Source organism: Pleurodeles waltl, chromosome 11 (genome assembly GCF_031143425.1).
Source record: "Pleurodeles waltl isolate 20211129_DDA chromosome 11, aPleWal1.hap1.20221129, whole genome shotgun sequence".
NCBI lineage: Eukaryota > Metazoa > Chordata > Amphibia > Caudata > Salamandridae > Pleurodeles > Pleurodeles waltl.
The window spans coordinates 201,327,659-201,353,804 of record NC_090450.1 but is presented as its reverse complement, the minus strand read 5'-3'; the positions used below and the strand labels follow the sequence as shown (position 1 = coordinate 201,353,804).

The 26,146-nt window shown below is 45.3% G+C and overlaps 1 protein-coding gene across 7 annotated transcripts in view; it reads left to right on the top strand.

Moving 5' to 3' along the window:
- Nucleotides 1–19,615, top strand: part of CAB39 (calcium binding protein 39) — a 209,565-nt gene extending 189,950 nt beyond the window's left edge. For all 7 annotated transcript variants that reach the window (XM_069213414.1, XM_069213415.1, XM_069213410.1 and 4 more), the window contains one exon: nt 16,707–19,615. In XM_069213414.1, the coding sequence (XP_069069515.1) occupies nt 16,707–16,895 (189 nt within the window). In that variant the 3' untranslated portion in view covers nt 16,896–19,615. The remainder of the gene's footprint in view (nt 1–16,706) is intronic.
- The last annotated feature ends 6,531 nt before the right edge of the window (nt 19,616–26,146 follow it).

Below are 26,146 nucleotides of genomic sequence, written 5' to 3'. Positions count from 1 at the left end.
GGTGAGGGCATAGGTGCATGAGCACTATGCCCCTACAGTGTCTAAGCAAAACCTTAGACATTGTAAGTGCAGGGTAGCCTTAAGAGTATATGGTCTGGGAGTCTGTCAAAAACGAACTCCACAGCTCCATAATGGCTACACTGAATACTGGGAAGTTTGGTATCAAACTTCTCAGAATAATAAACCCACACTGATGCCAGTGTTAGATTTATTAAAAAATGCACACAGAGGGCATCTTAGAGATACCCCCTGTATTTTACCCAATTGTTCAGTGCAGGACTGACTGGTCTGTGCCAGCCTGCTGCTGAGAGACGAGTTTCTGACCCCATGTGGTGAGGGCCTTTGTGCTCTCTGAGGACAGAAACAAAAGCCTGCTCTGGGTGGAGGTGCTTCACACCCCCCCCCCCTGCAAGAAAAGTAACACCTAGCAGTGAGCCTCAAAGGCTCAGGCTTCGTGTTACAATGCCCCAGGGCACTCCAGCTAGTGGAGATGCCCGCCCCTTGGACACAGCCCCCACTTTTGGCGGCAAGTCCAGGAGAGATAATGAGAAAAACAAGGAGTCGTCACTGGCCAGTCAGGACAGCCCCTAAGGTGTCCTGAGCTGAGGTGACTCTGACTTTTAGAAATCCTCCATCTTGCAGATGGAGGATTCCCCCAATAGGGATAGGAATGTGATCCCCTCCCCTTGGGAGGAGGCACAAAGAGGGTGTACCCACCCTCGGGGCTAGTAGCCATTGGCTACTAACCCCCCAGACCTAAACACGCCCTTAAATTTAGTATTTAAGGGCTCCCCAGAACCTAGGAACTCAGATTCCTGCAACCTAAGAAAAAGGGGACTGCTAAGCTGAAAAACCCTGCAGAGAAGACGGAGACACCAACTGCTTTGGCCCCAGCTCTACTGGCCTGTCTCCCCACTTCTAAGGACACTGCTCCAGCGACGCTCTCCCCAGGGACCAGCGACCTCTGAATCCTCAGAGGACTGCCCTGCTCTAGAAGGACCAAGAAACTCCCGAGGACAGCGGACCTGTTCACCAAAGACTGCAACTTTGTTTCAAAGAAGCTACTTCAAGACAACTGCGTTTCCCGCCTGAAGCGTGAGACTTGCTACTCTGCACCCGACGCCCCTGCTCGACTTGTGGAGAAACAACACTTCAGGGAGGACTCCCCGGCGACTACGAGACTGTGAGTAGCCAGAGTTGCCCCCCCCCCCCCCCCCGAGCCCCCACAGCGACGCCTGCAGAGGGAATCCCGAGGCTCCCCCTGACCGCGAATGCCTGACTCCCAGATCCCGACGCCTGGAAAAGACTCTGCACCCGCAGCCCCCAGCCCCCAGGACCTGAAGGATCGGAACTCCAGTGCAGGAGTGACCCCCAGGGGGCCCTCTCCCTTGCCCAGGTGGTGGCTACCCCAAGGAGGCCCCCCCCCTTGCCTGCCTGCATCGCTGAAGAGACCCCTTGGTCTCCCATTGATTTACATTGGAAACCCGACGTGTGTTTGCACACTGCACCCGGCCGCCCCGTGCTGCTGAGGGTGTACTTTCTGTGCTAACTTGTGTCCCCCCGGTGCCCTACAAACCCCCCCTGGTATGCCCTCCGAAGACGCAGGTACTTACCTGCTGGCAGACTGGAACCGGGGCACCCCCTTCTCCATTGAAGCCTATGCGTTTTGGGCACCACTTTGAACTCTGCACCTGACCGGCCCTGAGCTGCTGGTGTGGTAACTTTGGAGTTGCTCTGAACCCCTAACGGTGGGCTACCTTGGACCCAAACTTGAACCCCATAGGTGGTTTACTTACCTGCAAAAACTAACTCTTACTTCCCCTAGGAACTGTGAAAATTGCACTGTCTAGTTTTAAAATAGCTATATGTGATTTATGTGAAGACTGTATATGCTATTTTGATTATTCAAAGTTCCTAAAGTACCTACCTGCAATACCTTTCATTTAAAGTATTACATGTAAAATTTGAACCTGTGGTTCTTAAAATAAACTAAGAAAAGATATTTTCCTATTCAAAAACCTATTGGCCTGGAATTGTCTTTGAGTGTGTGTTCCTCATTTATTGCTTGTGTGTGTACAACAAATGCTTAACACTACTCCTTTGATAAGCCTACTGCTCGACCACACTACCACAAAATAGAGCATTAGTATTATCTCTTTGTGCAACTATCTTACCTCTAAGGGGAACCCTTGGACTCTGTGCATACTATTCCTTACTTTGAAATAGTGCATACTGAGCCAACTTCCTACACTGGACAACTTGGGGAACAGATGTTTTCTTCCGCCAGTCTAGTGCTGCGGTCTGTGAACACTGCATGCTTTTGTGCCGATATTCCCATACTTTCTGGGATACGGTCGTGCAAGTGCTGCCTCGAGTTTAGGAGGAGGCCCGGACCGTTCTTTCCCAGCAGTTACGGACAGGAGAGTTGCAGCGAAGTTCATGATTCTTTGTGGACTGGATACGACCGACTCATTGGGCAGATCGGTTGCATCGAAGGTGGTCTTGATGCGCCACGCCTGGCTTTTCAGGGGATGTCCATCAATCCTAGATGGACATACCATTTGATGACACTCGTCTCTTCGGAAACAAGGCAGACGCACACAGTCCGCCTTTCACTCCTTTCGTGGCAAAGGAAGGGGCACCCAACTGCGTTCCTTTCCATCTTGCCACCAGACCCGCACATGCTGTACAGCCCTTGCTCCTGAATCTGGGAGCCAGCGGGCCGCCCAGTCCTGCACCCCCCCTCCCCCCTCCAACCCGCTCCTCTGCCTCCAAACCTTCATAGTCCATCAGAACATCGGGGACCAGTTGGCAGCAGGATTCGCCATCACCTGCCCCACTGGGAATCCAATAACATGGACAGGTGAGTGTTACAAATTGTCCGAAGGGGCTACTCCCTCCCCTTGTAAACTTCTCCAACCATGTCACCATCATACGATCTTCTACCGAAGGATCATATGGCACTTCTCCGCGAGGAGGTCCAGGCTCTCTTGGCCAATGAAACGATAGAGATGGTCCCTGCGCCTGAAGTAGGTTGTGGTGGTTATTCCCACTACTTTCTGGTGCCCAAAAAAGGCAAGGGCTTTTGCCCTGTCCTAGATCTCAGGTCCCTCAATCTCTTCGTCAAGAAGAAGTTCAAGATGCTAACCCTAGCTCATGTCCTTTCTGACATGGACCCAGGAGACTGGATAGTAGCATTGGACTTGCAGGACGCGTATTTTCACATTCCTGTTCTGCCGAACCACAGACTTTACTTGTGATTTGTGGTAGGCCACGAGCACTTTCAGTTCACCGTGCTTCCCTTTGGCCTTACCAGCGCCCCGCGGGTGTTCACCAAAGTGATGGTAGTGGTTGCACCCCAGAAATTCGTCTCCCACCTGTAGACTACGGCGAACCTTCTGCATTCGCTGGGGTTCACTATAAATATGCTAAAGTCACACCTGACTCCCTCTCAGATGCTCCCTTTAATCGGAGCTGTTTCAGGCTTATCCTCCCGAAAAGCGTGTCCAGGATATTTGTGCTGATACCGCTCTTTCAGCCTCTATCCTGGATTTCGGTGAGAATGACTCTAAGGCTGCTGGACATCTGACATCCTGCATCCTGCTGCGCCAACATGCCAGATGGCATATGTGGGCTCTGCAGTGGGACCGGAAGTTCCAGTGGGCGCCACATCAGGCGAACCTCTCTGACATGGTTCAGATCTCGTAGGGAACTGCGAAACACCTGCAGTGGTGGTTGTTGAATCAAGATTGGGTCAATGGCAGACCCCTCTCCCTTCCGCAGCCAGATTTCACAGTAGTGACAGATGCGTCACTCCTGGGATGGGGCAGCCACATGGGAGAGGCGGAGATCAGAGGCCTCTGGTCTCCGCCAGAGTCTGCCTCCATATCAGCCTTTTGGAGCTCCAGGCGATCCGACTTGCATTGAAAGCATTCCTTCCCTCTCTCAAAGTGAAAGTGGTGCAGGTGTTCACCAACAGCACCACCGCCATGTCGTATCGCAACAAACAGGACAGAGTGGGTTTATGGACCCTTTGGCAAGAGGCTCTTCGCCTCTGGACATGGCTTGAACGCCAAGGCATTTCACTGGTGATTCAACATCTGGCAGGCTCTCTGAAAATCAGGGCAGACCAACTTAGCCATCGCTGCAATGTCGATCACGAATGGCGTCTCCATCCGGAGGTGGTGCAAGAGCTCTTTCAGCAGAGGGGATAGCCTTGGTTAGATCTGTTCACCTCCGCAGAGAACACACAATGTTGGCTGTTTTGCGCACTGGAGTTTCCAAGGCAGCACTTGCTCTGCCCCGTTTTTCATCACAAGTGGAGCTCAGGTCTCCTGTACGCCTTCCCGCCAATACGACTTCTACCCAGAGTTCTGAAGATCAGGCCCAAGTAATCCTGGTAGCTCGAGACTGGGCACGAAGAGTCTAGTATCCTAAGCTATTGAGCATGGCCAACAATCCTCCATCAGACTACCCCTTCAGGAGGATCTTCTGTCGCAGCAGCAGAGGGACAGTCCTTCACAAGAACCAGTCCAGTCTCTGCCTCCTTGCGTGGAGATCAAGCAGTGGCAGTTGACGTCTTTTGGCCTTCCGCTTGCAGTCTGTAATGTCATCTTGACAGCCAGGCGTCCCTCCACCACAACGGTATACGCCTGTTGTAAGACATTTGTGGCATGGTATATCAACAAGTCTGTTGATCTCCCTCTCTGCACCTCTCAAAGGTTCTCCTCTTTATTCTCTTTTGCCCAGCAGGTCTCTGATCTGGGCACCCTCAAGGGATATTTGTCTACCTTCTCTGCCTTTTTAATGCTACCAGACCAACTTTCTCTATTCAAATCTCCCATTGTTGGGAGGTTTCACAAAGGCCTCACACACATTTCCTCCTATCCCATTCATAATGCCCCAGTGGGATTTGAACTTGGTCTTCACATACCTTATGTGTGCTCCTTTCGAGCCGCTCCACAACTGTCCTCTACGGTTCTTGACCCTTAAAACTGCTTCTTGATTGTCATCACCTCTGCTCGCAGAGTGAGCTCGAGGGTCTCTCTTCGAAGCCACCATTGCTAGCAGTACATCATGACAAGGTGGTGCTTTGTACCACGGTTTCTTTCCTTCCCAAAGTGGTGACACCTTTTCACGTAGGTCAATCAATCACCTTGCCTCCTTTTTACACACCCCCACATCCCTCTCACGAGGGGGAGAGACTCCACCACCTGGATCCAAAAAGAGCATTGGTGTTCTACTTAAATTGTATCGGGTGTATGATCAACTCTTTGTGAGTTATGTGCGTGTGAAGAAGGGAAGGGCGGTGAAGAAGAGGACTATCTCGCAATGGGTAGTCCTCTGCATCAACATGTGCTACGCTTTGGCGAAAAAGCAACCCCCTGAGGGTTTGCGCACACATTCAACCAGAGCAACTGCTGCTACCATAGTGTTAGCACACGGAGTTCCAGTCCTGGATATCTGCCAGGCAGCAACATGGTCATCTTTCATACGTTCACCAAGCATTATTGCCTGAACAGTCAGGTCTGCAGAGACAGCTTGGCCATTCGGTCCTGCAGGACTTTTTGGTGTACTCTTAGTTCGCAGCCAACCACCGGGGATGGTATTGCTTGGGTATCTATTCTAAGGTACGGAATCTGCAACTAGAAGCCTCTATCAGATGTACAAGTTACTTACCTTTGGTAACGATATATCTGGTAGAGATATAGTCTAGTTACAGATTCCTTACCGACTCTCCCTTCCTCCCAGCACTGCAAACTGATTTATTTTTCAGTGTTCTTCATGGTTCTGCGCTACTGGTGTGAAAAGTTGTGAAAAGAAACTGGCGTCAGCATTTTGGGGTGGCGCCTATATGCAACAGTAACGTCATCACAGCGACCACTATGCCAACAATGCACGCGGAGTCGACCGACGCCACCTAACAGCACTCAGGGGTACTGCTCGAAGAAAGGTAAGGAATCTGCAACTTGAATATGTCTCTACCAGATATATCATTACCAAAGGTAAGCAACTTGTACTTTAAAAATGAGAAAAGTGTTATGTGGGATAGCGGAAGACACCAGGCAACGTGTTTTCTTTAAATACCATGCTAACTGTCACCACTTATGTTTTTTAGGATAGCCGTCCTACCACTCGGGGAAGGGGTTGGGGTGGTCGGATTAGGGAAGCTTGTCCCTTTAATTACACACTATTTGTTCAAAGCACCACCGGAAGTAGGGATAGAATGGTCAAATAATTAACACCTACATCTGCAAAACAGGAAAGCTTAACCAAATCAGCGTTAAGTATAGTTTTCAAGCTCAGGACGAAGTCTCTAACATGTCGTCAAGTGTACCAAGCCTTAGTGTACCTAGTATGGTCCCACTCACACCAAGCTTGTCGCAATCTGTACGTGGGGCGGCGTTGGTTTTCAATGTTTCATGGTGGTTCCAGGTACGGGGGCCCAAAATCGCATCATGTTCACTTACACTTGAGTGATATCATAGGAAATTGAGTCCCTACAGACAAGATGCCTCCAAAGGGGATAAATGCAATGCCATAAAAGTGAGTACCCGCTTTCTGGTATGGTTACACCCACTTTTTGCCTGTTGTCAGTATGTTTTGACTGTTCATTGGGATCCTGCTGCGGCTAATCAGGACCCCAGCGACTGTGCTCTCTCCCTTTTACATTTGGTTGCTTGGACCACACACATCCACCATTTGGCATACTTGTGCCCCTCTGTAAGTCCCTAGTGTATGGTACCCAGGGCATTGGGTTAACAGAGATCCCGCATGGGCTGCTGCATGTATTATGCCACCCTTGGAGCCCATGCAAAGTATATCTGCAGGCCTGCTATTGCAGCCTGCATGAAAAGGTGCATGCACCCTCTTCACTACAGGTCACTGCACCAGGCCACTGTAAGTCACCCCTATGGTAGGCCCTCCCAGCCCAGAGGGCAGGGTGCAAGTACCTGTGTGTGAGGGCACCCCTGCATTAGCAGAGGTTCCCCGTAGGAACTCAGCCCCATTTTCATGGACTTTGTGAGTGCAGGGATGCCATTTTATAAGTGTACTGGACAGAAGTAGTGACCTATGTCCAGCTACATAATGGTAACTCCGAACTTAGGCATGTTTGGTATCAAACATGGCGGAATAATACCCCAATACTGTTACCAGTATTTAATGTATGATTCCATGCACTCTGGGGGCTCCTTAGAGGACCCCTAGCATTGCCCCTACCAGCTTTCTGGAATTTTCCAGGCAGCCCAAGAAGCTGCCACTCCTTAGACAGGTTTTTGCCCTCCTGATGCTTGATCAGCTCAAGCCCACTAAGGCAGAGCACAAGATTTGTCTTTGGGAGAGGGGGGCTAGTACCCTCTCCCTTTGGAAATAGGTGTTACATGGCTTGGGAGGAGTAGCCTCCCAAGCCACTGGTATGCTTCGAAGGGCACATTTGGTGCCCTCCTTGCATAAACCAGTCTACACCGGTTCAGGGACCTCCAGTCCCTGCTCTGGTGCAAAACTGGACAATGGAAGGGGGAGTGACCAGTCCCCTATCCATCACCACCCCAGGGATGGTGCCTAGAGCTCCTCCAGAGGTCTCCTTCATTCTGCCATCTTGAATCCAAGGTGGGCAGAGGCCTCTGGGAGCATCTGAGTGGCCAGGTCAGGTAGGTGACGTCAGAGTCCCCTCCTGATAGATGGTCACCTGGCTACGTGACAAGTCCCCCTTCCAGGGGTATTAGGGTCTCCCTCTTCAGTAAGTCCTCAAATTCGGCTTGCAGGATTCCTCTGCTTCGACTTCTGGACACTGGAACTGCGACTGGACGCTCCAGGAACCTACAATCTGCATCCACAATGAAGACCCTGCCTGCTACATTGTTTCCACGGCTCCTTACAGCTTCTGCAACATTTCCCCGGCTGTGCATCGTCTGAGGGCGGCAAGTCTTAAGCCTGCATGAGAAGGAAGGAGGAATCTCCCAACTACGATGACCGGCTGCGTGGATCTACTCTCATCCTGAGCTGCGTGGATCCTGCATCATGGTGGTGGTCTGTAGTGGTCCCCATGGTTCTCTCTACTAGCTCTCCAACTTCCCCTATGCACTGCATCTCAAGCAGCTACCAATGCTTGTTGGCATGTCCTCCAAGAGATCTTCAGGCTCTGTGCAGCCCCAGCCCTCTTCCCTGCGACTCACAGCCATCTGCATGCTTCTCCTGCGGTTTGGGACCCTTCTTCAGTTGTGCTGCGTGAGCCCCTCTGAGACTCCAGGGTCCTTCTCCACTGGGTCTCCTGTGGGGGCTGCCTTTTCTTCTGAGGCCCCTGAAACTCCCCTCTGTGGGTTGAGTCTTCCTGGGCCTTGCTGGTCCCCGGCAGCTCCACTTTTCTTCTACTGCGACTCTTGCATTTGCCACGGCTGGTAGGTGGCTTTCCACTCCACAGACAGACTGCAATCTTCCATCCGGCGTGGTACGTCAACTGCATCCTCCAGGAACTCTTCACTGACTCCAGGGCTGCATTGCTAACTGTCTTCGTCATACCGGCAACCACATACGGGTGGGTAGTGGCTCCTGCCACCACCGGACACTTCTGGACTTGGTCACCTTCTTTTCAGGTATTCCTCTTCTTGAATCCATCACTGGTTTCTTGCAGTCTTGTCTGGGTGTTGCATTATCCTTATATTTAGTCCTTTTGGTTTTTTGGGGAAAATCCAGTAATTTACTCTTCTCTTCCTGGTCGCTGGGGGGCACTGTGGTACTTATCTTTGGGGTTTCTTAGCTCCCCCAGCTCCCCTCTATGTATTCACGTACCTAAGTGGGGGTCCTGCATTCGCATTCCATTTATTTTTAGTATATGGCCTGGGCTCCCCCTAGGGTCACTATTGTCTATTGCTATTGCACTGATTTCTACAGCTATTTATGCCTATTTCTGAAAACTGGTGTACATATTTAATGTATTTACTTACCTCCTGTTGGAGGGTAGCCTATCTAGTGTTTTCAGTAATTGTGTCACTTAAATAAAGTACCTTTATTTTTGTAACACTGAGTTTTTTCTTTCATGTGTGTAAGTGCTGTGTGACCTACATTGGTATTGCCTGAGCTTTGCATGTCTCCTAGATATGCCTTGTCTGCTCATCCACAGCTATCTCTAGAGACCTTGGCTTCTAGACACTGCAAACCCTACTCTAATAGGGGATACCTGGACCTGGTATAAGGTGTAAGTACCTTAGGTACACACCAGGCCAACTTCCTACAATGAGGAACAACGCTCTACCTCTAACTGCAAAAAAAAGTGTTTTGCCTCTTGTACTTAACCTTACAGTGAAAGTACTCTATGATAACCGATGACCTGAGGGGTAGACACACCTCCCTTAATACTAAATTGCTCGCCATCTTTCCTTTGAGTGGAACCAGATCTACATACCGAGGGCAGTGGGCTTCTTTGAAGCCCCCTGCCTTGAAATGCAGACTCAGAGATCCTGTTGGGTGGGGTGTGTAAACCTCTCTCCCAGATCAGGCTTAGTTTCTGACTGCCGAGAGCAAAGGCTTTCACCCTAGGGGTCAGAATTATGTGTGGTGGTGGCAGGCTGGCTAAAACTACTCAGCCCCTACACTTGTAGTTGGTAGAATTTCAGGGGGCGCCCCTAAAGTGCCCTCTGGGTGCACGTATTAATAAATCCATCATTGGCATCAGTGATGGTTATTAATACGAGATGTTGGACACCAAACCCCCCTATTTTCTCTGAAGACTTTGTGTAACTGGGGAACTCTTATTGACCAGTGTTCAGCACATGTAAATAAAATGATTTCCTTGTCTACTCACTGTGTCGAAGAATCGACAGACCTAGCAGGGGCATATCTATGCTTGCAGATTTGTCCTCACTTGTAATATAATGCACCCTGCCTTAGTGCTTTAAGGCCTGCTGTGAGGTGGAATAAATATATTGCATGCAACATTTAGGGGACATGACACACAGGTTGTGTGCCATTTCGTGTTTTCACTTTTAGTTGCACCAAGACACGCAGACTGCAATGGCGCAGTGTGCATGTGCTAGGTAAGGGGTCCCTGAGGACACAGTACTTGCTGGCACAATACTTGCTTGACCCCTTGGGGACCTTCTCTGGTACCCATCCTTTAGGTACGAGGAGTATCATTTGCTAGGGACTTATAGCGGGGTTAGAGGTATTGCTAATTGGGAAACAGTTGCACAGTTTTAGAAAGAGATCTGGCCCTGGGGACCTGGTTAGCAGGAACCCAGTGCGCACTCAGTCAAAATTGCATTAAGTACCAGACCAAAGTGGGGGTGACCATATCAAAAAGGGGCACTTTCCTACAGGAAGTAACAACAAGGGTAGAGACAAAGATGCCTCCACAAGCAGAGCAACACCCACTGCAAAGCAGTCACTACCCAAACTGCTCCATGACCACACATCTGTAAGGTGAAGACTACAGTTCTTTCACCCAGTCTGGAATACCATCACCACAGAAAAAATGGGTACTAGCCATTATCCAGCATGGCTATTGTCTGGAGTTAATTACCACACTGCCCAACATTCCACCTCACACTCTTAGATTATCACAGGAACATCAAACACTTCATGCAGCAGATCCAAGCGCTTCTTCTTAAAGGGGCCATAAAACCCATTCCTTTTCAACACCAAGACTCAGGAGTATTCCTCTTGAGACCCAAAAAGGAGGGGGTCCCTAAGACCATCCTTGCATCTCAGACCTCTAAACACGTATATTCTATCAGAGCACTTCATATGGTTACTCTATAAGATGTCATTCCGCTTCTGCAACAGGGTGACTTTATGACAATATTTAGACCCAGAAGACGTCTAGTTTCACATACCAATACACCCTGCTCACCCAAATAACAAAATTTCTTATAGTAAACTAACATAATCAATTCAAAGTGCTTCCATTCAGAGCCACTACCACAACTTGAGTGTCCACAAAAGGCCTGGCGTGGTCGCAGCACATCTGTAAAGACAAAATGTCCACGTATTTCCTACCTGGATGATTGGCTCATCAAAGCCAGCAGGCATCCGTGTCAGTAACGCACTTGGATGACAATAGTTCTTCTTTTCAGCTTAGGGTTTGCTATCAACATGCCCAAGTCTCAAAACCACTACAGGTTCAACCATATTTAGGAGCAATCCTAGACTCACAGTTGGGATTAGCATACCCCAGTCATGCTTGAATTCAGAAGTTTAAGGCAGCTCTGCCCTAGTTCCATCCAAACCAAATACTCACAGTAAGGACAGTCATGCCATTGCTAGGACTGATTGCCTCCTGCATTGCTGTAGCTCCCCTTGCAACACTACAGGGGCATCCTCTGCAACAGTGTCTAGCTCGCCAGTGGTCTCAGTCAGAGGGTCACCTGGAAGATCTAGTGTTGATAGACAGCCGCACTCTCTGTTCCCTGCAGTGGTGGGACACCAACAATCTGTTAATGGGGTGGCCGTTTCTGGACCCAGTTCCTCACATCAGTCTCACCATGGACGCATCACAGACGGATTGGTGTACCCACCTGCAAGACTTGACAGTACAAGGTCTTTGGGATCCAGACATCAATCTCTTCACGTCAACTACCTGGAGCTTCAGGAGGTTTACCTTTACTTCTTCACCTGTCTCGCAAGGTTTTCCAAGTCCGGACAGACAGACAGCAAGACAGTCTTGCAATATCTATACATTATGGGGGGGGGGGGGGGGGGGGGTGACTGGGGAGGGGGGGGAGAGGGGAGAGAGGAGGGGGTGTAGAGGGAGGATTTCATGGTCTTCACAACAATCACACTTGTTTCAGACCATATGGAAGTGAGCTCTTCACAACATTCACCTTTTGGCCGAATAACTTCTGGGAACAGACACTGACTTTGCAGATCTGCTTAACAAGATGCAGCAACAAGTCCACAAATATGAACTTCGCCCACAAGCCTTTCTTCCATACTTTCAAAATTTGGGTTCCTGCTAGATCTGTCAGTAAGTTCCTCACTTGAAGCTCCCCACAGGTTGGGCCTCCTTACTTAGACTCGAGGACAAATCCGAAACCCATACACCAAAACGCTGAACTTACCAATTTGGCTCCTGAGCTCATAGTTTGGTTACCTCCACTTATCACCAAAATATATGGACATTCTCAAGGAAGCACGCAGACCCACCACTGGAGCCTGTTATGCAGCAAAATGGAAGCACTTTTTTGTTTGCTATTGCCAATCCAAGCAGATTGATCCTCCCAAAGCCATGGTGCAAGACATTGTCTGCTACCTGCTTCACTTACAGAAAGCAAATTTAACGTGCACTTCCATATGATTACATCTCGCTGCAGTTGCTGCCTACCTCCAAAACAGACAGCATCTCTCACTTCTCAAAATTTCAGTCATCAAAGCATCGATGGAAGGACTCAAAAAAAATTCCCACCATGGGTTTCTCCAGCACCCTCCCGGAACCTTAACATTGTTCTCACTAGACTCATGGGTCCCCCATTTGAGGCTCTACACGCCCACTTCAGTTTCTTTCGTGGAAAGTGGTATTCTTAGTTGCTATTACCTCACTCAGGTGTGTTAGTGAGCTCCAGACTTCAAACTTATAAGAATCTTTATTACAAATATGTAGAGGCAAAGTGATTCTTCGTACTAATCCTAAATTCATACTTTGACAATTTCACCTCAGTCAATCCATTGATCTGTTTTTTTGTTTTTGTTTTTCCCCTGAACCAGATTCCGTTGCAGAAAGAACTCTTTATATCCTAGATGTCAAAAGAGCACTCATGTTCTACCTAGATAGAAGTAAAACTTTCAGGAAAATCAAACAACTCTTTGTAGCATTTTCTCCACCTCATAAAGGCAACCCATTATCCAATTCAGGCATAGCCAGATGGATAGTCAAATGTTTTCAAATTTGCTACATTAAGGCCTAAAGACTTGTACCTGTTTTTCCCAAAGCACACTCTATGCATTAAAAGGGAGCTACTATGGCCTTTCCTGGGAACACTCCCATAGCTGACATTTGTAAGGCAGCTACATAGTCTACACCGCACACCTAGCACTACTGTGTGGATTTTTAGCACTTCATCAAGGTAGTGTAGGTCTGGCAGTGTTACATAAACATTTTTATTTTTGTGGCATGTAGTGCTGTAGATTCACATGCCACCTATGTCCTCCCCGGACACCTGTTGAAGTTACAATATTCATTTAGCATGGTCTTCTCGTTACTTACACATACCTTACACTCCTTTCTCACTGCCTGTGGGAAAACAATGTAACAATGGATGCCTATGCGTAATATCACCAGTAGGAGGAGTCACTCAAACTTCTGACTCGAAAGACTTATTTGAAGAAAAACAACTTGCACAAATCTGGAACCAGCACTAGATGACAGGACTATGTGGAGCATGTGAATGTACAGCACTACATCCAACGAGCATATGCTTTCGGGTAAGTACCATTTTCCATCTATGTTCTTGGAGTGTCTGGTCAGGGTACATATTGTGCACTGACCACATCAGTAGGGGCCTATTGTTGGTAGGTAATCCAACAAAGTGTTTGGTCTCTGGGGTGCATGTTTTTTAGGTCTGGTATGGGCCAGCATGTCCCAGATGCTTTTATTCCTTCAGAATGAAAAAAAGACGTTTATCAAAAGTTAGTTAATTGGAAGTGAGAATGCATCAGTGCCTGTTAATGATCTCTATGAGTACAATTGAAGACGTTTTGTATGTGCTCGCATAAATCGGGGGTTGTGATTCCCTTCCGACCTGGTTCCGAGTTATGACTCCTAATAATGTTATGGGCTTGTTTCTTTGCTCTTTTAACTATCATCCTTCGATATTCTCGATCAGTCAACTTCTGTGTGAGTATTCCTGCTTCTTGTTTGAAATTGGACAAAATCCGAAAAGTTCCTCCTGTCCTGCAAAAACTGTCCTACCAGAAGGTTCTCTGAGTGCCCAGGGGATGGGCACTATTGAAGTGGAAGAGACTATTTTTGTCTGTTGGTTTCGTGTAGAGGGTAGTGGTTAATGTTTCATTCTCAGCCTTGATGGTAATGCCCAGAAAGGATACTTCTCTAGTGTCCGAGGACATAGTAAACTTAAGGAAGACATTTCTGTTATTCAGCCAATCTAAAAAGGTCCAGGTATCATTGTTATTACCACGCCAGATCACAGTGATGTCACCTATGTAACAACTCCACTGGTCTCTCGCCTCCTGGTATGGATTGTTAAACCAGTCTACATAGAAACAAGCCACACTGGGTGCGAAAGTGCTTCCCATGGAAGTCTTTTATAGCGCTGGACATAGATCTTGTCCTCCAAGGCAAAATAATTCTATGTTAAGGCTAGTTTGGCTAAACTCATAATTCAGTCTCCGGGTGAAGCCCAGCTCCACTCTTAGCTGTATGGTAAGTCGAAAATTACTCTGAGACTTTCCTCCTAGGGTATACTCATGTAAAGAGCTTCTACAGCTAGGCAAAGCATCCTCTCCATATCCAGATCATATGTTACATTTTCAAGTATTTTGAGAAGGTGTTTAGTGTCTTTAATGTAGGACTTGGTCTTTTCAACCAAAGGTCATAGGAACCAGTCAGTAAATTGGGATAATTGTTCCAAAATGGACCCTATACCCCAGACAGTGGGCCTGCCTGTCGGTGGCTGTCTTCCTTTGTGTATTTTGGGATAGTGTAGAACTATGGTATCCTAGGCTTTGTAGTGCTGAGGAACTGTGCTTCCTTTTGGGTGATCCACACATTATCTTCTGCGTCTTCCATCAGGGGCTTGCTTTTGTCCTGCAAACGGTTGGTGGGATCTACTTTACGGGCCACATAATTCCTCTTATCTCTCAGTAAGGTTATACATGTCTCTCTATAATCCTCCTCAGGTTGGATCACTATTCTCTTTCCTTGTCCTCTGGTTTTATGCTCGGGTGTTTTCTTGCTGAGGGAAGCCAGGGCTTATCTCTCCTTGCTTGAGAAGTTCTGATAACCTTTTCTTCCAGGGTTCAATTGTTTATAATTTTTGATACGTTTCCTCAAAAGCAAAGACCTCAGGTCGTATTGCTGTCAGAGGAGGATTGAAATGAGATTTTCTATTAGGCTAGTATGCCCCTCATTGGTGCCAGGTAAAAAAGCGCTCTGGTAAAAGACCTTGGTTTTCCTGAAGAATTCAGCTAGTTCACATCTTAGTCTAGGAATCAGTTATTAGAAATATTAATCAGAAGAACAAGTTTCTTACTTTCAGTATTGCTTATTAGGGTGGATACTCTAACAGCAAATTCTTTACCGTGCTCCCTCCTGGTCTCTTTCCATCTAAAAAAATTTTTAACAAAAATTTACGAATCTGCACACTGATCCTTTAATGTGCTGATGGGCTCTACATCTCAGGACATGGACAAGCTTCTCTAAGAAACTGACTTCAGCACACATATGTTGCTTTTATAAGGGGCTCAATTGCTCATTTCCGGAGTAGAATTAGGTTAGCTCAGAACCACACAGCACCACATACTGGCACACAGGAGCACTGCGTTTTGAATTTCTGCCTCCAGTCTCTTCATATTGGTCTATTCACAAGGTTTAGAATTTGCTGTTAAGAGTATCCTCCAGAAAGAGTGTTACCTAGGGTAAGAAACTCGTCTTTTAAAACTACTACCCTTCTCTTTAGTGTCTCTCCTCAAAAGCATTAAGTATGCTCAGAACCAATGTGGGATCCGACTACCCTCACTAACATGTGTTGTTACAGTAGACTCTTAAATGTAACTGTCTTACTTAGATTCCTTGGGTATCTGATATCTTTGAAATACTGAACTGTGCAAAGGCAGGATAGGTCAACAGGATTTAAAGTAAGGGCCCTCTGCCCCCATACTCTAAAGCAAAAGTGTTTCATTCCCTACTCCCTAATGTAGTCATTACCACCGTATTTGGGCATGTAAGTATGAAAAATAATTCAGTTTTATCAGATTTAATTGCCTCTGTCGAATCAGTTATTGAATTCTATCCCCCAACGTCCCCCCCCCTCCAAATTAACCCCTCCCCTCAATTCCTGGTTAAGGTCTGATCTTGTTTCTTTGTGTACGGCGATGTGTTCTGCAATGTAGAGCTCTTTTCAGACTGCTTAGCCGACGAATATACTTATCCACACTGGTTCAAATATTTTTTTAGACAGGAGTCTGTTCTTGTATATATTGAACAAACTATTGATACTTACATTTAAACCAGACGTCCTGTCTTTGTCATGTCTGTCAGTCATAAAAGGCTGCTTAAAAAAATATCACCTTACACAAAGCAAACAGTCTGAAGTTTGGTTGGCAGCTTTCGAGCCGCAATAGTGGTAAAAAAAAAAGGAAGAATATTGGAATACACTTGGAAGTTCCTACATATATTAGGTATCAGCTGTTCACTACAGTATATGATAATCCTACAGCCGCCCTTGCTCTGAGTGACCAAGTCAGCTACCCATGTTTACCTGTCGAGCAAAATCTCTAGAAGAAGGAATTTGCAACTGAACTTTAAGAAAGTTAGTGGGTGTGGTATCCATTGCACTGGATAGGAATGGCGTTTGACCATTAGACTGAAGAAAGAGCACTGCAGTCAGCCAACTAGGTTATTTTTACTTACTGTTTTACTCTTCAAGGGTATCGTTATCCTTAGTTAACTGTACCCATTTTTGACTCCTGATTGCTAGCTAGTCAAATAATGACCCCTGATAACTAATTTCTCCTTAACATTCTATTGGTTGCAGGTGTTCGTAGCCAATCCCAACAAGACGCAGCCTATTCTAGACATCCTTCTCAAGAACCAGACCAAACTCATCGAGTTTCTTAGCAAGTTCCAGAATGACAGGACTGAAGATGAACAATTTAACGATGAGAAGACCTACCTAGTGAAACAGATAAGGGATTTGAAGAAGCCAGCTCAGCAAGAAGCTTAGATCTCCATTGGAACCTTAAAATATTCAAAGTAAAATCAGCATTTGCTGTTAGATATTCAACATCTGCACTCGATTTATGAGGAACATTACCGCTAATCTGCTGTTCAGTGAACGGTTTTTCGTTTTTCTTATTTTTTTATTTGGTCCAAGTTCGTGAAAAATAGCTGCTGCTTTCTTGCACATTATAGCACAATGTGGACTTTATTTCTTAATAAATGCGTCATTTGCGAATGCTAAGACACTGCTTGTTTTAGAAGTCCTGAAAGCAATGAGATCATAGGTGCATCAGACAACCTGTATATGCTAATTTGATTCTGGACAACAATGGTGTTTGTGTAGTTTTAAGCAGAAGGGTGCATGCTTGTAAATCTGATGGCACATCAGTATGTCTGTCTTGTTTGAGATGAGCACCCTGCGATCAGTGCGAAGTTGCCACCATAGCATAAGATTGTATGCCCTGAGATAAAACACAGAAATCTAGTTGTGCAGTGCTTTGCCTGTAATCAAACGGGACAAATGTAACTACGATTCGAGCTTTTTGGTTAAAACAGCTGTCTTGAAAAAAAATCGATAGTGCAAATTTAATACCTTGAAAGGATTAAAAACATTGTAAATACAGTACCCATGCCTTTTAACTGCTTTCTAGGTCGTTTTTCTTTGTTTGTTCCATTTGGACATCATTTGATTTAATTTGAGAATGGACTGTGTAAAACTTGGGAATTTGTCCTAAGGTTCTGGTAATTTTACTTTGAAGTTATTTCAAACAGTAGATCTAGCAGTGGCACACTGCATTTCATTTCAAATACTCTTGTTGGTGACTTTTGTACATAACTCTTAGACTGCGCATTTCTTTTTAAATATGTTTCATTTGTACAGCAAAGGAATGTTATTGTACTAGTCTGTAACTATTACCTGATATTAAAAGGGTAGGGGTATTTTTTGAAAAAATGAATGCTCCAGTGAAACTGAATACATACGATCTCCTGGGCGAGCAGATATATTTCTTATGTACTGCAGCATTTAAATGGCCACTAAGCAAATTATTTGTATTCACTTGTAAACAAGTGGAGAAATTGGTGTAGCATAGGACGATGACTTAAAACTAGAACCTGGGAAATTGCATTCTTACTGGATAGTTTTGGTCTTATATGCTCAAGTATTAAAATTGTTTCACCAAATCTGCAAATGATTAATGTACTTCCTAACTTCTTCGACTTTTCCATAATTTTCTGCATACCCTTCCCAGACGATCTTATAGCGAATTCCAGTGCAATAGTTGTCAAACTTGTTTTTATTTTCCTTTTCTGACAGGTTGTCTTTTAGCTCAGTCATATTTAATGTTTTAACAAATGCCCTGTTTAGTATATTTTATCAAACTGTGCCCTAATGCTTCAAGTATTCAGTATTGAATGTTTGAAGGAATTCAGATGCATTTACGCCAATCTTGGCCCTGTAAGTGAACAACCTTTTTCATTATTATTCAAATCTGAACCGTTTTTCTTTTGGTGCTATGTAATCATAGTGAAGTAGTATTAGCACATAAACAATCAACTTGTATTTTAGTAAAAATTCAGATTCTGCATTTCTGGAATGGGCTCTATAAAATGTTGGATATGCAGACTCCATTTCTACCTTAATTTTGATCAGCTATTAAGTGATTATTTAGTCGGTATTTAATGCATGCTATAATGACAGTGTTCAGGTACAGTATAAAACTTAATGCGCACAGTCGAGAGGAGTTGTCACCAGTTCTCGATATATTGCAAGAACAAAATGAAATTTTATTCTGTGCCCACATCACACTTGCATAACCACTCTAGAAATAAAACCTAAATTCAGTTCTGTGAACCCACTACTCCAAGTAGGCTGTAATGGAAATTTAGAGAACTGACAGTCACTCAGCGTAGTTATACAAAACACGTACTACGTTGTGTTAGAAGTGTTTGTATTTCTGCGTTCACTTCGCTGACAGTATGCATTTGAGGCAGTGGCTACAAGCATATGTTTTTTTTTTTTTTTAGAGTAATGCCTGGTTTCGGGTGATGCGTGTGTTTTGAAGTTTGTTCTTTACAGGGGGTTCAGTAGCTAAATGTACGTCTCGGTTTCACTTTGTGAGGAAAAAATCTACCTTTTAAAATATCCGTAAAAACATTGCATTACCACATTAAAGTAAAGGTGCATAATAAAATGTCTTTGCATTTTTTTTTTCTAACACTTTCAAATTTACGTCACCGCAGTAAAGTACAGTATACATATAAAGTCAATTGGGTTACATGGCACAGTTATTCCCTGAAAATGTTTAAACGTTAGAAAAGGAAATAATTTGGATACTTTAAATCTGCAAACGTGCAAAAGGTGGAAATGGTAGGAATGAGGTACTGATGTTGAACTCTCTCTATTAATCACACGTTTTTATTGTCAAAATGTATGAATTGACCTGCAAAAAATATAAAGTTATTTAACATGTTCAAATATTTGTACATATTTATATATAACTATTGTACTGGAAATGGTTTCTTCTTGCCTGCTTAGAGGATTCAAAGATATTACTAAAAGGCCTGCAAAAAAGTAATTTAATGTGAGTCGTTTGAAGTGAAGATGTATACAATTGTGACGACTCTTCAGTGAAAAACATTTCTCCGTAGGAAAGAGAATTTCATATCAGAAAAATCAGGTTAGCCCCATAATTTAAAGACTGAAATAAAGTTTTGAAGAAACAACTTTTTGTGTATCATTGTTTGGCTTTGCTGATCATAAGCCTCTACTGGGGGTAAACAACTTTTTGTGCATCATTGTTTGGCTACACTGGTCATAAGGCTCTTCAGGGGATATGGTGTTTGCCTTTCTTGATGTCTTGCTAATCATCAAGATAATCTTTTTCAAAAGTTTTGTTCAACAGTTCTTCCCTAATTGATATTACGATTATCTAATTGTGTGCCAGTAAAACAATGTCATGTTTCCTCACAGCTATGTGTAATGTTAAAAAGGATAATGTACCTCCTGTGACACAAGGCCATGTAAATATCAGAACTATCTATTCACTGTTCCCAGTTTGGCACATATTGAAACAAAAAGTAAAATGTGGAAAAAATTTTTTTGCGTAGAATAATAGAATACGGGGTGTTGCCTTCCTGAATTTTCACCAAAGCATTCTATCATTTCATATTTGTACTCACATATATATGAGAAGCTGGTTAAAAATGACCATCTTACCATTGTTGCAGTAAAGTGACATTAAAACTAATGGCAAAGAATAAAAGGTGACCATATAATCAAGCTTTACTTATGTTTGTCCTAATTTTCAGGACTGTTCCTAAGCCCATACACAAGTTGTTGGCAACTGAGTGGTGCTAGATAAATACATTTCCTGCTAATGTATTATTGGATTATTGAAAGCAACATCCTTACCCTGATATTTATTCCTCAGCAATATTGGATGAACTTCAATCACCTTTTTGGCCAGTGCCCTAGCTTGAGATAATTCTATGGTTTTAACAGAAATGTTCATCTCTGTTTTTCTGTGATGTTGAGGTTCCTGTATCACATTTGTTGACATAGGAGGAATAGGGTTGAAAGGCACATTCATAAGCTGGCAATTTTCCAAAAATAGGTTTTCACATGTACTCTAAGCTGCTCAGTGCCAGCATTGTTGTTGTAATTTGTGGGGTAGACTGTTTGCTATGCATGGTGCACTTAGTATACATTCAGATTTTAGCATCTATAAATTCTACATTTAAGCGAAATCTCTGTTCTTTCACATTTCACTCCCTAGACAGTTTGTTAAAATTTGTAGTGCGATATATACCCACCAGTCGAGACGTAGGTAAATACAGAACATGGACTTTCTCTCCTTCTTCACAGTAACTACACGCAGTTGGATAAGATCTGCATTAACCCCAACTGTTTCTTGTCTAACTACACGAGGAGAGAGGTGATGTGAAGAGACCGTATTGGAATCTAGTCGTTCTTTTAGTAAACAATCCTAGTGTATATTAAAGAGACTCCTTTCTGATGGGGTACATGTGCACTTGAAAAGGTTAGTGAGGTTAGGATATAGTAGTCTCTCCGGTAGCACAGGAATAAAACAAAAACTGTTTAAATGGCAAGATTTAAAATTATTTTGAGGAAGGTAAGTAGTTTGAATGTAATCAGTAATTCATAAGGAAGCAATACAGTGATTTTTTGTAAGAAGCGTTTGAACTGAAAATAGTTAATATTACAACTACAAAATGTTCCAGCCTCTCTGCATAAGGCAATACTGCATTCTTAAAGAATGTTTTTTACTATCCACAAGTTTAAATAGTCAGTGTTCTATAGAGACATCCATTGTACCTATTCTTCAACACCCCTTTGTATAGGTAAATATGATGTCATCATGACACTTGAGAATAACAGAAAAGCTGTTGTACATCGAAGAATGGATCATTTGAAAGGCAGCACGGGAACTCCTAATCTGCCCCATGATGGGTCTTTTTCTGCCACTCCAGTTGATCAACCATTTTTTGTACACCCACCTGATCACGTTTTTGGTGAGCTCCTTGGCTTTCACTCTTGAATATTAGTTCTTATGACCAGCTTCTAGGAATGCCACTCATGCCAGTCTGAGTTCCCTGACAAAGCTTTTTTTAGTATTCTTCCATGTTTAGATTTACTGCGTAGCACAATTTAATGAGAAACTGAAGAGACCTTCAGCAGGTGGGATATTAGGTTCACTGAATGACATTCTCACCTTATTTGAAGTGCAGTTGAGCCTGTCTTTAGGAGAAAATAAATAGTAGTGCAGAATATTTGTAGGAGACAAGAGTATGTTTTGCAATTCTAAACATGCCTAAGTGGCCGGTCCTTTGACTATCTGAAAGCGATCCCTTGTTTCTTTCGAAAGGCAATTTATTAACACCCAGCTTCTGATACGAGACTTCAATCCACAGATTCATCACCTTATAATATTCCCCGGACATCAGTCTGGAGCCGGAAAATCTTGAGCAGTACTTATGCACTCTGGTTGGTGGCATTAAGCGGCTTTTCTGGTTGTGATGCGAGTGATGGCCATGTGGGCACCACCCCAGCGCACTAACATGAGTTCTACTCATTCCACGTCATCAGTGCAGTTCTGGACGAGCTGCCTCTGTCATTTTTGACTGCTTTTTTGACTTTTTGTCAAACCCTTTTTGAACTTCAGCTCTCAGTGTGCTTTAGCCATCTCTCCTACAGAAAAACTGTGGGTTTTAAACACTGTTGAGCCTGTCACAGTCAGATGTCTGTGACCCACGCACCTGGTTTTCTTGTGGTACCTGAAGCTGGGCCATAACTCCAAGACTTCTGGGCGATGGTCCCCAGGGCGGTCCAGGAGCATGGCTTGAAGCTCCTGGTTGCTCAGCATTGGATGACTCTGCACCAATCAAGGTCCCGGTCGCGTGGAAGGTCCCGGGCCCGCTCTTGGAGTCGCTTCCATTGGTAGCCCTCTAGGTCTAAATCTTTGTCTGATAAGTCCCACAAGAAGAAGCCCAAGAAGTCAATACACTCTTCAACTTCACTGCTTATGTCTAAGTCATCAGACCAGGCGTTGGAACAAAGCCACATACACAAGCCCGCTCCCCTGTGGAAGCCGAATCTGCGTTTGCTCTGCGTCTCCTTGAATTTCCTGGAGCTGGAGTGACCGACACCAAACTGAAGGAATTTTGTGGCTGTGCATCTCATATTTGGGTGGGCCAAACCTTCTGGAGCCCACAGGCTCCTTTAGACCCCACAGGTTTGGTATGTGCCCCGACTGGATTCGCCTCGGCACAAGTTGGGCCCTTTGGATCCTTTCCTTGAGCCAGATTATCTCCGGTTTCGAATCCAGAGCCTTCCCTGGAGTCCGTTACAGTGGCACTATTCCTGACACCGCCCCTCGGCTGCACCAACCCTATTGTCATTACCAACTCAGATATGGAACCAGACTGATGTCATATAATGTCGAATCCAGGGCTGGCTGGGCCAAGACCCTTTGGGTCAGAGACAATGCCTCCCATTTTTGATCGGCCCTGTGGAGAATATGATTGGGGTTAATCTTGGGATTCTTATGGTTATAGTGACCTCTTTGAGGAACCCTTGGCCGAGGAAAACTGATATGAGGAAACTGGCTGATGCCAGGGGTCTGGACACCTCACCAGTCACTGGCCTGGTCTCTCCTCCTAGGGTGGCTGTGGAGGATGGGGCTTCATTTGCCATGGTGGTATTGAGGGTCACTGAGGTCCAGGGCCTTACAGTGCCCTCGGTCAAACCACCATCTTGACAGAGGTGCTTCGACTCTGTATCCTGCATGGAACCTCTTCTCCCCTTTTAATAAAGCCTTCACTGATGTCCTGCTTGGGGCCCATGTGAAGACCTGCACAGGCGTACTTGTGCACAGGACAATAGCCTGCTGGCATCACCCCCTCCTGAGGATCCAGCACCCCAGACAGCCTAGTCGTTCTAGCCTCTGCATCCAAAGTTAACCCTGATAAGTTCCCTACCACCCCACCAGATAGGGAATTCAAGAGGCTGGAGACCTTTGGCAAGAGGATTTTCTCTTCCACCAGCCTTGCACTGTGATCAATGAATACCGGGTGCCTCTTTGGTCCGTATTCCCACACAGTTTGGGATTCCGTTCCAAACTATGTGGAAGTGCAGCCCATCATCTCGCAGGAGGCCCAAGCCCTCTTAACCCAGGTTAATGCAGTTGGCAAGGATGCAGCAAAGTTCACAATATGCTGCAGACTAGACATGACAGACTCACTAGGTAAAGCGATTGCTTAGTCTGTGATGCTTCTTCCCCATGGCTGGCTGAGGTCAACTGGCTTCTTCTGTATGTCCAAGCATCCCTTATGAACATGCTCTTTGATGGCACTCACCTGTTTGGCGGCAAGGCAGATTCAGCGCTCAAGCACATTAAGGACAGAAGGGTCACTACCTTTCGTTGGCACTCTCCTTGGCCCTGTGTGTTCTGTGCGAGCCACTCACCTGAATTCCAGGTGTTAAGATGGGGGGTATGATAATTCCCCAATCCCGGTGAAGACTAATGTGACCACTATGATGAGTAAATTGTCCTCTCCTAAACCCTCAAGGGGAAGAGGGTTTTTGGAATCGAAAAAGAGGAAATACCAGCCTCTGCTTGTGGACTGCAGAATTGGACTGCTGGATCCTGGACTGCATGTCGTGTTAGGCGTCAGGACTTCTGATTTCTCAAATTACTGGGCTCTTGGTTTTTTAGGATTCTGAGGTTCCTATAAGGCTGAACAGGTCTCTTCCTCTTTTTACAATACTTTCAGAGTCTCTGAAGCAATGTCCAAACTCAAAAAACAATCAACTTGACTAAAGGGCTTCTTTGTGTTGTGGCGTAATCTCTTGCCAATAATAGTTCTGATAAACTTGCTCTATTTCCAATCTCCTAATTCTCAGGGGAGATCTTGTTACAGGAAATAAGTCTTTCCTTAATGTCAGTTTAGCGGTATCTTGGATTCCCACCCAAACGATAAATCACGCTAGGCCTTATTGTCATAAATTATTTTGAAAAAGCAGAGCTCTGTTTTGTTTCATGTAAGCGATTAATCTTTCTTTACCTTGAAATGAAGTTACTTGAAAATTTCAGAAGACCCCAAACTATTTTTATTATCACATTTCTTATTTTTTCTTTTTTACAATAAATACTGGATAGTCAGCAGAAGAGGGAAGAGAAGAGCCGGCACTCTGCAGTAAGTCGTCCAGAGGAAGAGGATCACCAGAGCTTGACGGGAGGCTGTCTGGAGGATGAGAAGTGCTGGAACTCGACTGGAAGCTGGTCAGAGAACGAGGAACACTGGACCTCGACTGGAGGAAGGCTGTATAACAAGGAACATGACTTGCGCTGGAACTTAACTGAAGGTAGGCTGGAAGACAAGGACCTCGACTTGACTGGAAACAGGTGAGCAGAGCAATAGGTACAAAGCCAAGCACTCGGACTCGCAGGCATCGTTAAATAATGAAATGTGCACATGTGCCTTTTGGCAGTTTATTGCTTGTTAAGAAAATGAGCATTTATCCTCCTGATTGTGGCACATGTTCAATACAAATCACATTGTGAAGAGGACATGAATTGGCAGTTACAGTTGGAACAGATGGAATACACTGCATAATCAACTAGCTTTGGTTATAATAAATGAGACATTTAACCAGCATTGGTTATTGCAAACTTGATACTCAATGATGTAATAAATATACCCAAATAAGTCGGAATGTTGCAAGCACCAGTATCTTACTGTAATCAAGCTTTTGGATGTGCTAGTGTACCCACAACACTGTCAACCTCATTCATCTTTCTGCCCCTACAGTAGGGGTTACCAGGCATGTCCTTTTTCTCCCAGCTATCACATCCAACAGGCTCTCCGATCCTTTTGTGGCCATCAACATGGCTGCCATAAGCCTTGTAGAACGCACAGCCAGAGATCTGCCCAGTCTGCCAGCCCTATCAGCCACAGCCTCCAAACACCCTTAGTATGCCCTTACAACATCATGGGCAGCCAGTGAGTGGCAGGATCAAGCACCACCTGTTCCCCTGCCAGCCCATTACTTTTGACAAATGGGTACTCCAAATTGTTCAGTAGGGTTACGCCCTTCCATTCAGTGGGACCTGCCGCCCATGCGACCATCCTCAGATCGGCTGACTGACGTGCCTTCTCCTTGCTGCCACAACAATTCTTCTCCACCCCCCAGGCCAACGTGCTGGGCATAGTTTCATAGGATTTACCAGGTGAAATGGTCGCACCAAACAAGGGGCATGAACAAAAATGGGTGTTCCCAACAACACTCCGAAGGATCATATCCTTTCCAGTCTATCAGACAATGCATTTTACCATGGATTCGCTTAGCGTCTAAAATATGACTTACCTCATATTCCTTAATCCTATTAACAATGACTGGAGGGGGTGGTGAGTCAGTCAAGTAGTCGGTGCTTCTAAAGCGCAGCTCCTCACCCGTTAGGATCCCAAGGCGCTTGGGGGGGGGGGGGGTGTAGCATATACTGGTGAAGTGCTTTTTAAAAAGCCATGTCTTCAGTTCCTTCTTGAAGCTGTGGAGAGGTGGTTTGTCTGATGTGGATAGGTAGGGCATTCCAGATGGTGGCTGCAAGGTAGGAGAAGGAGCGTCCTCCTGTTCTGGTTTTCCTGATGCGGGGTACTTCTGCAAGAGAGCGCTTGGCTGAACGTAGGGCCCTGTGGGGTATGTGGAAGTTGAGTTGCTGGTTCAGGTATGCTGGT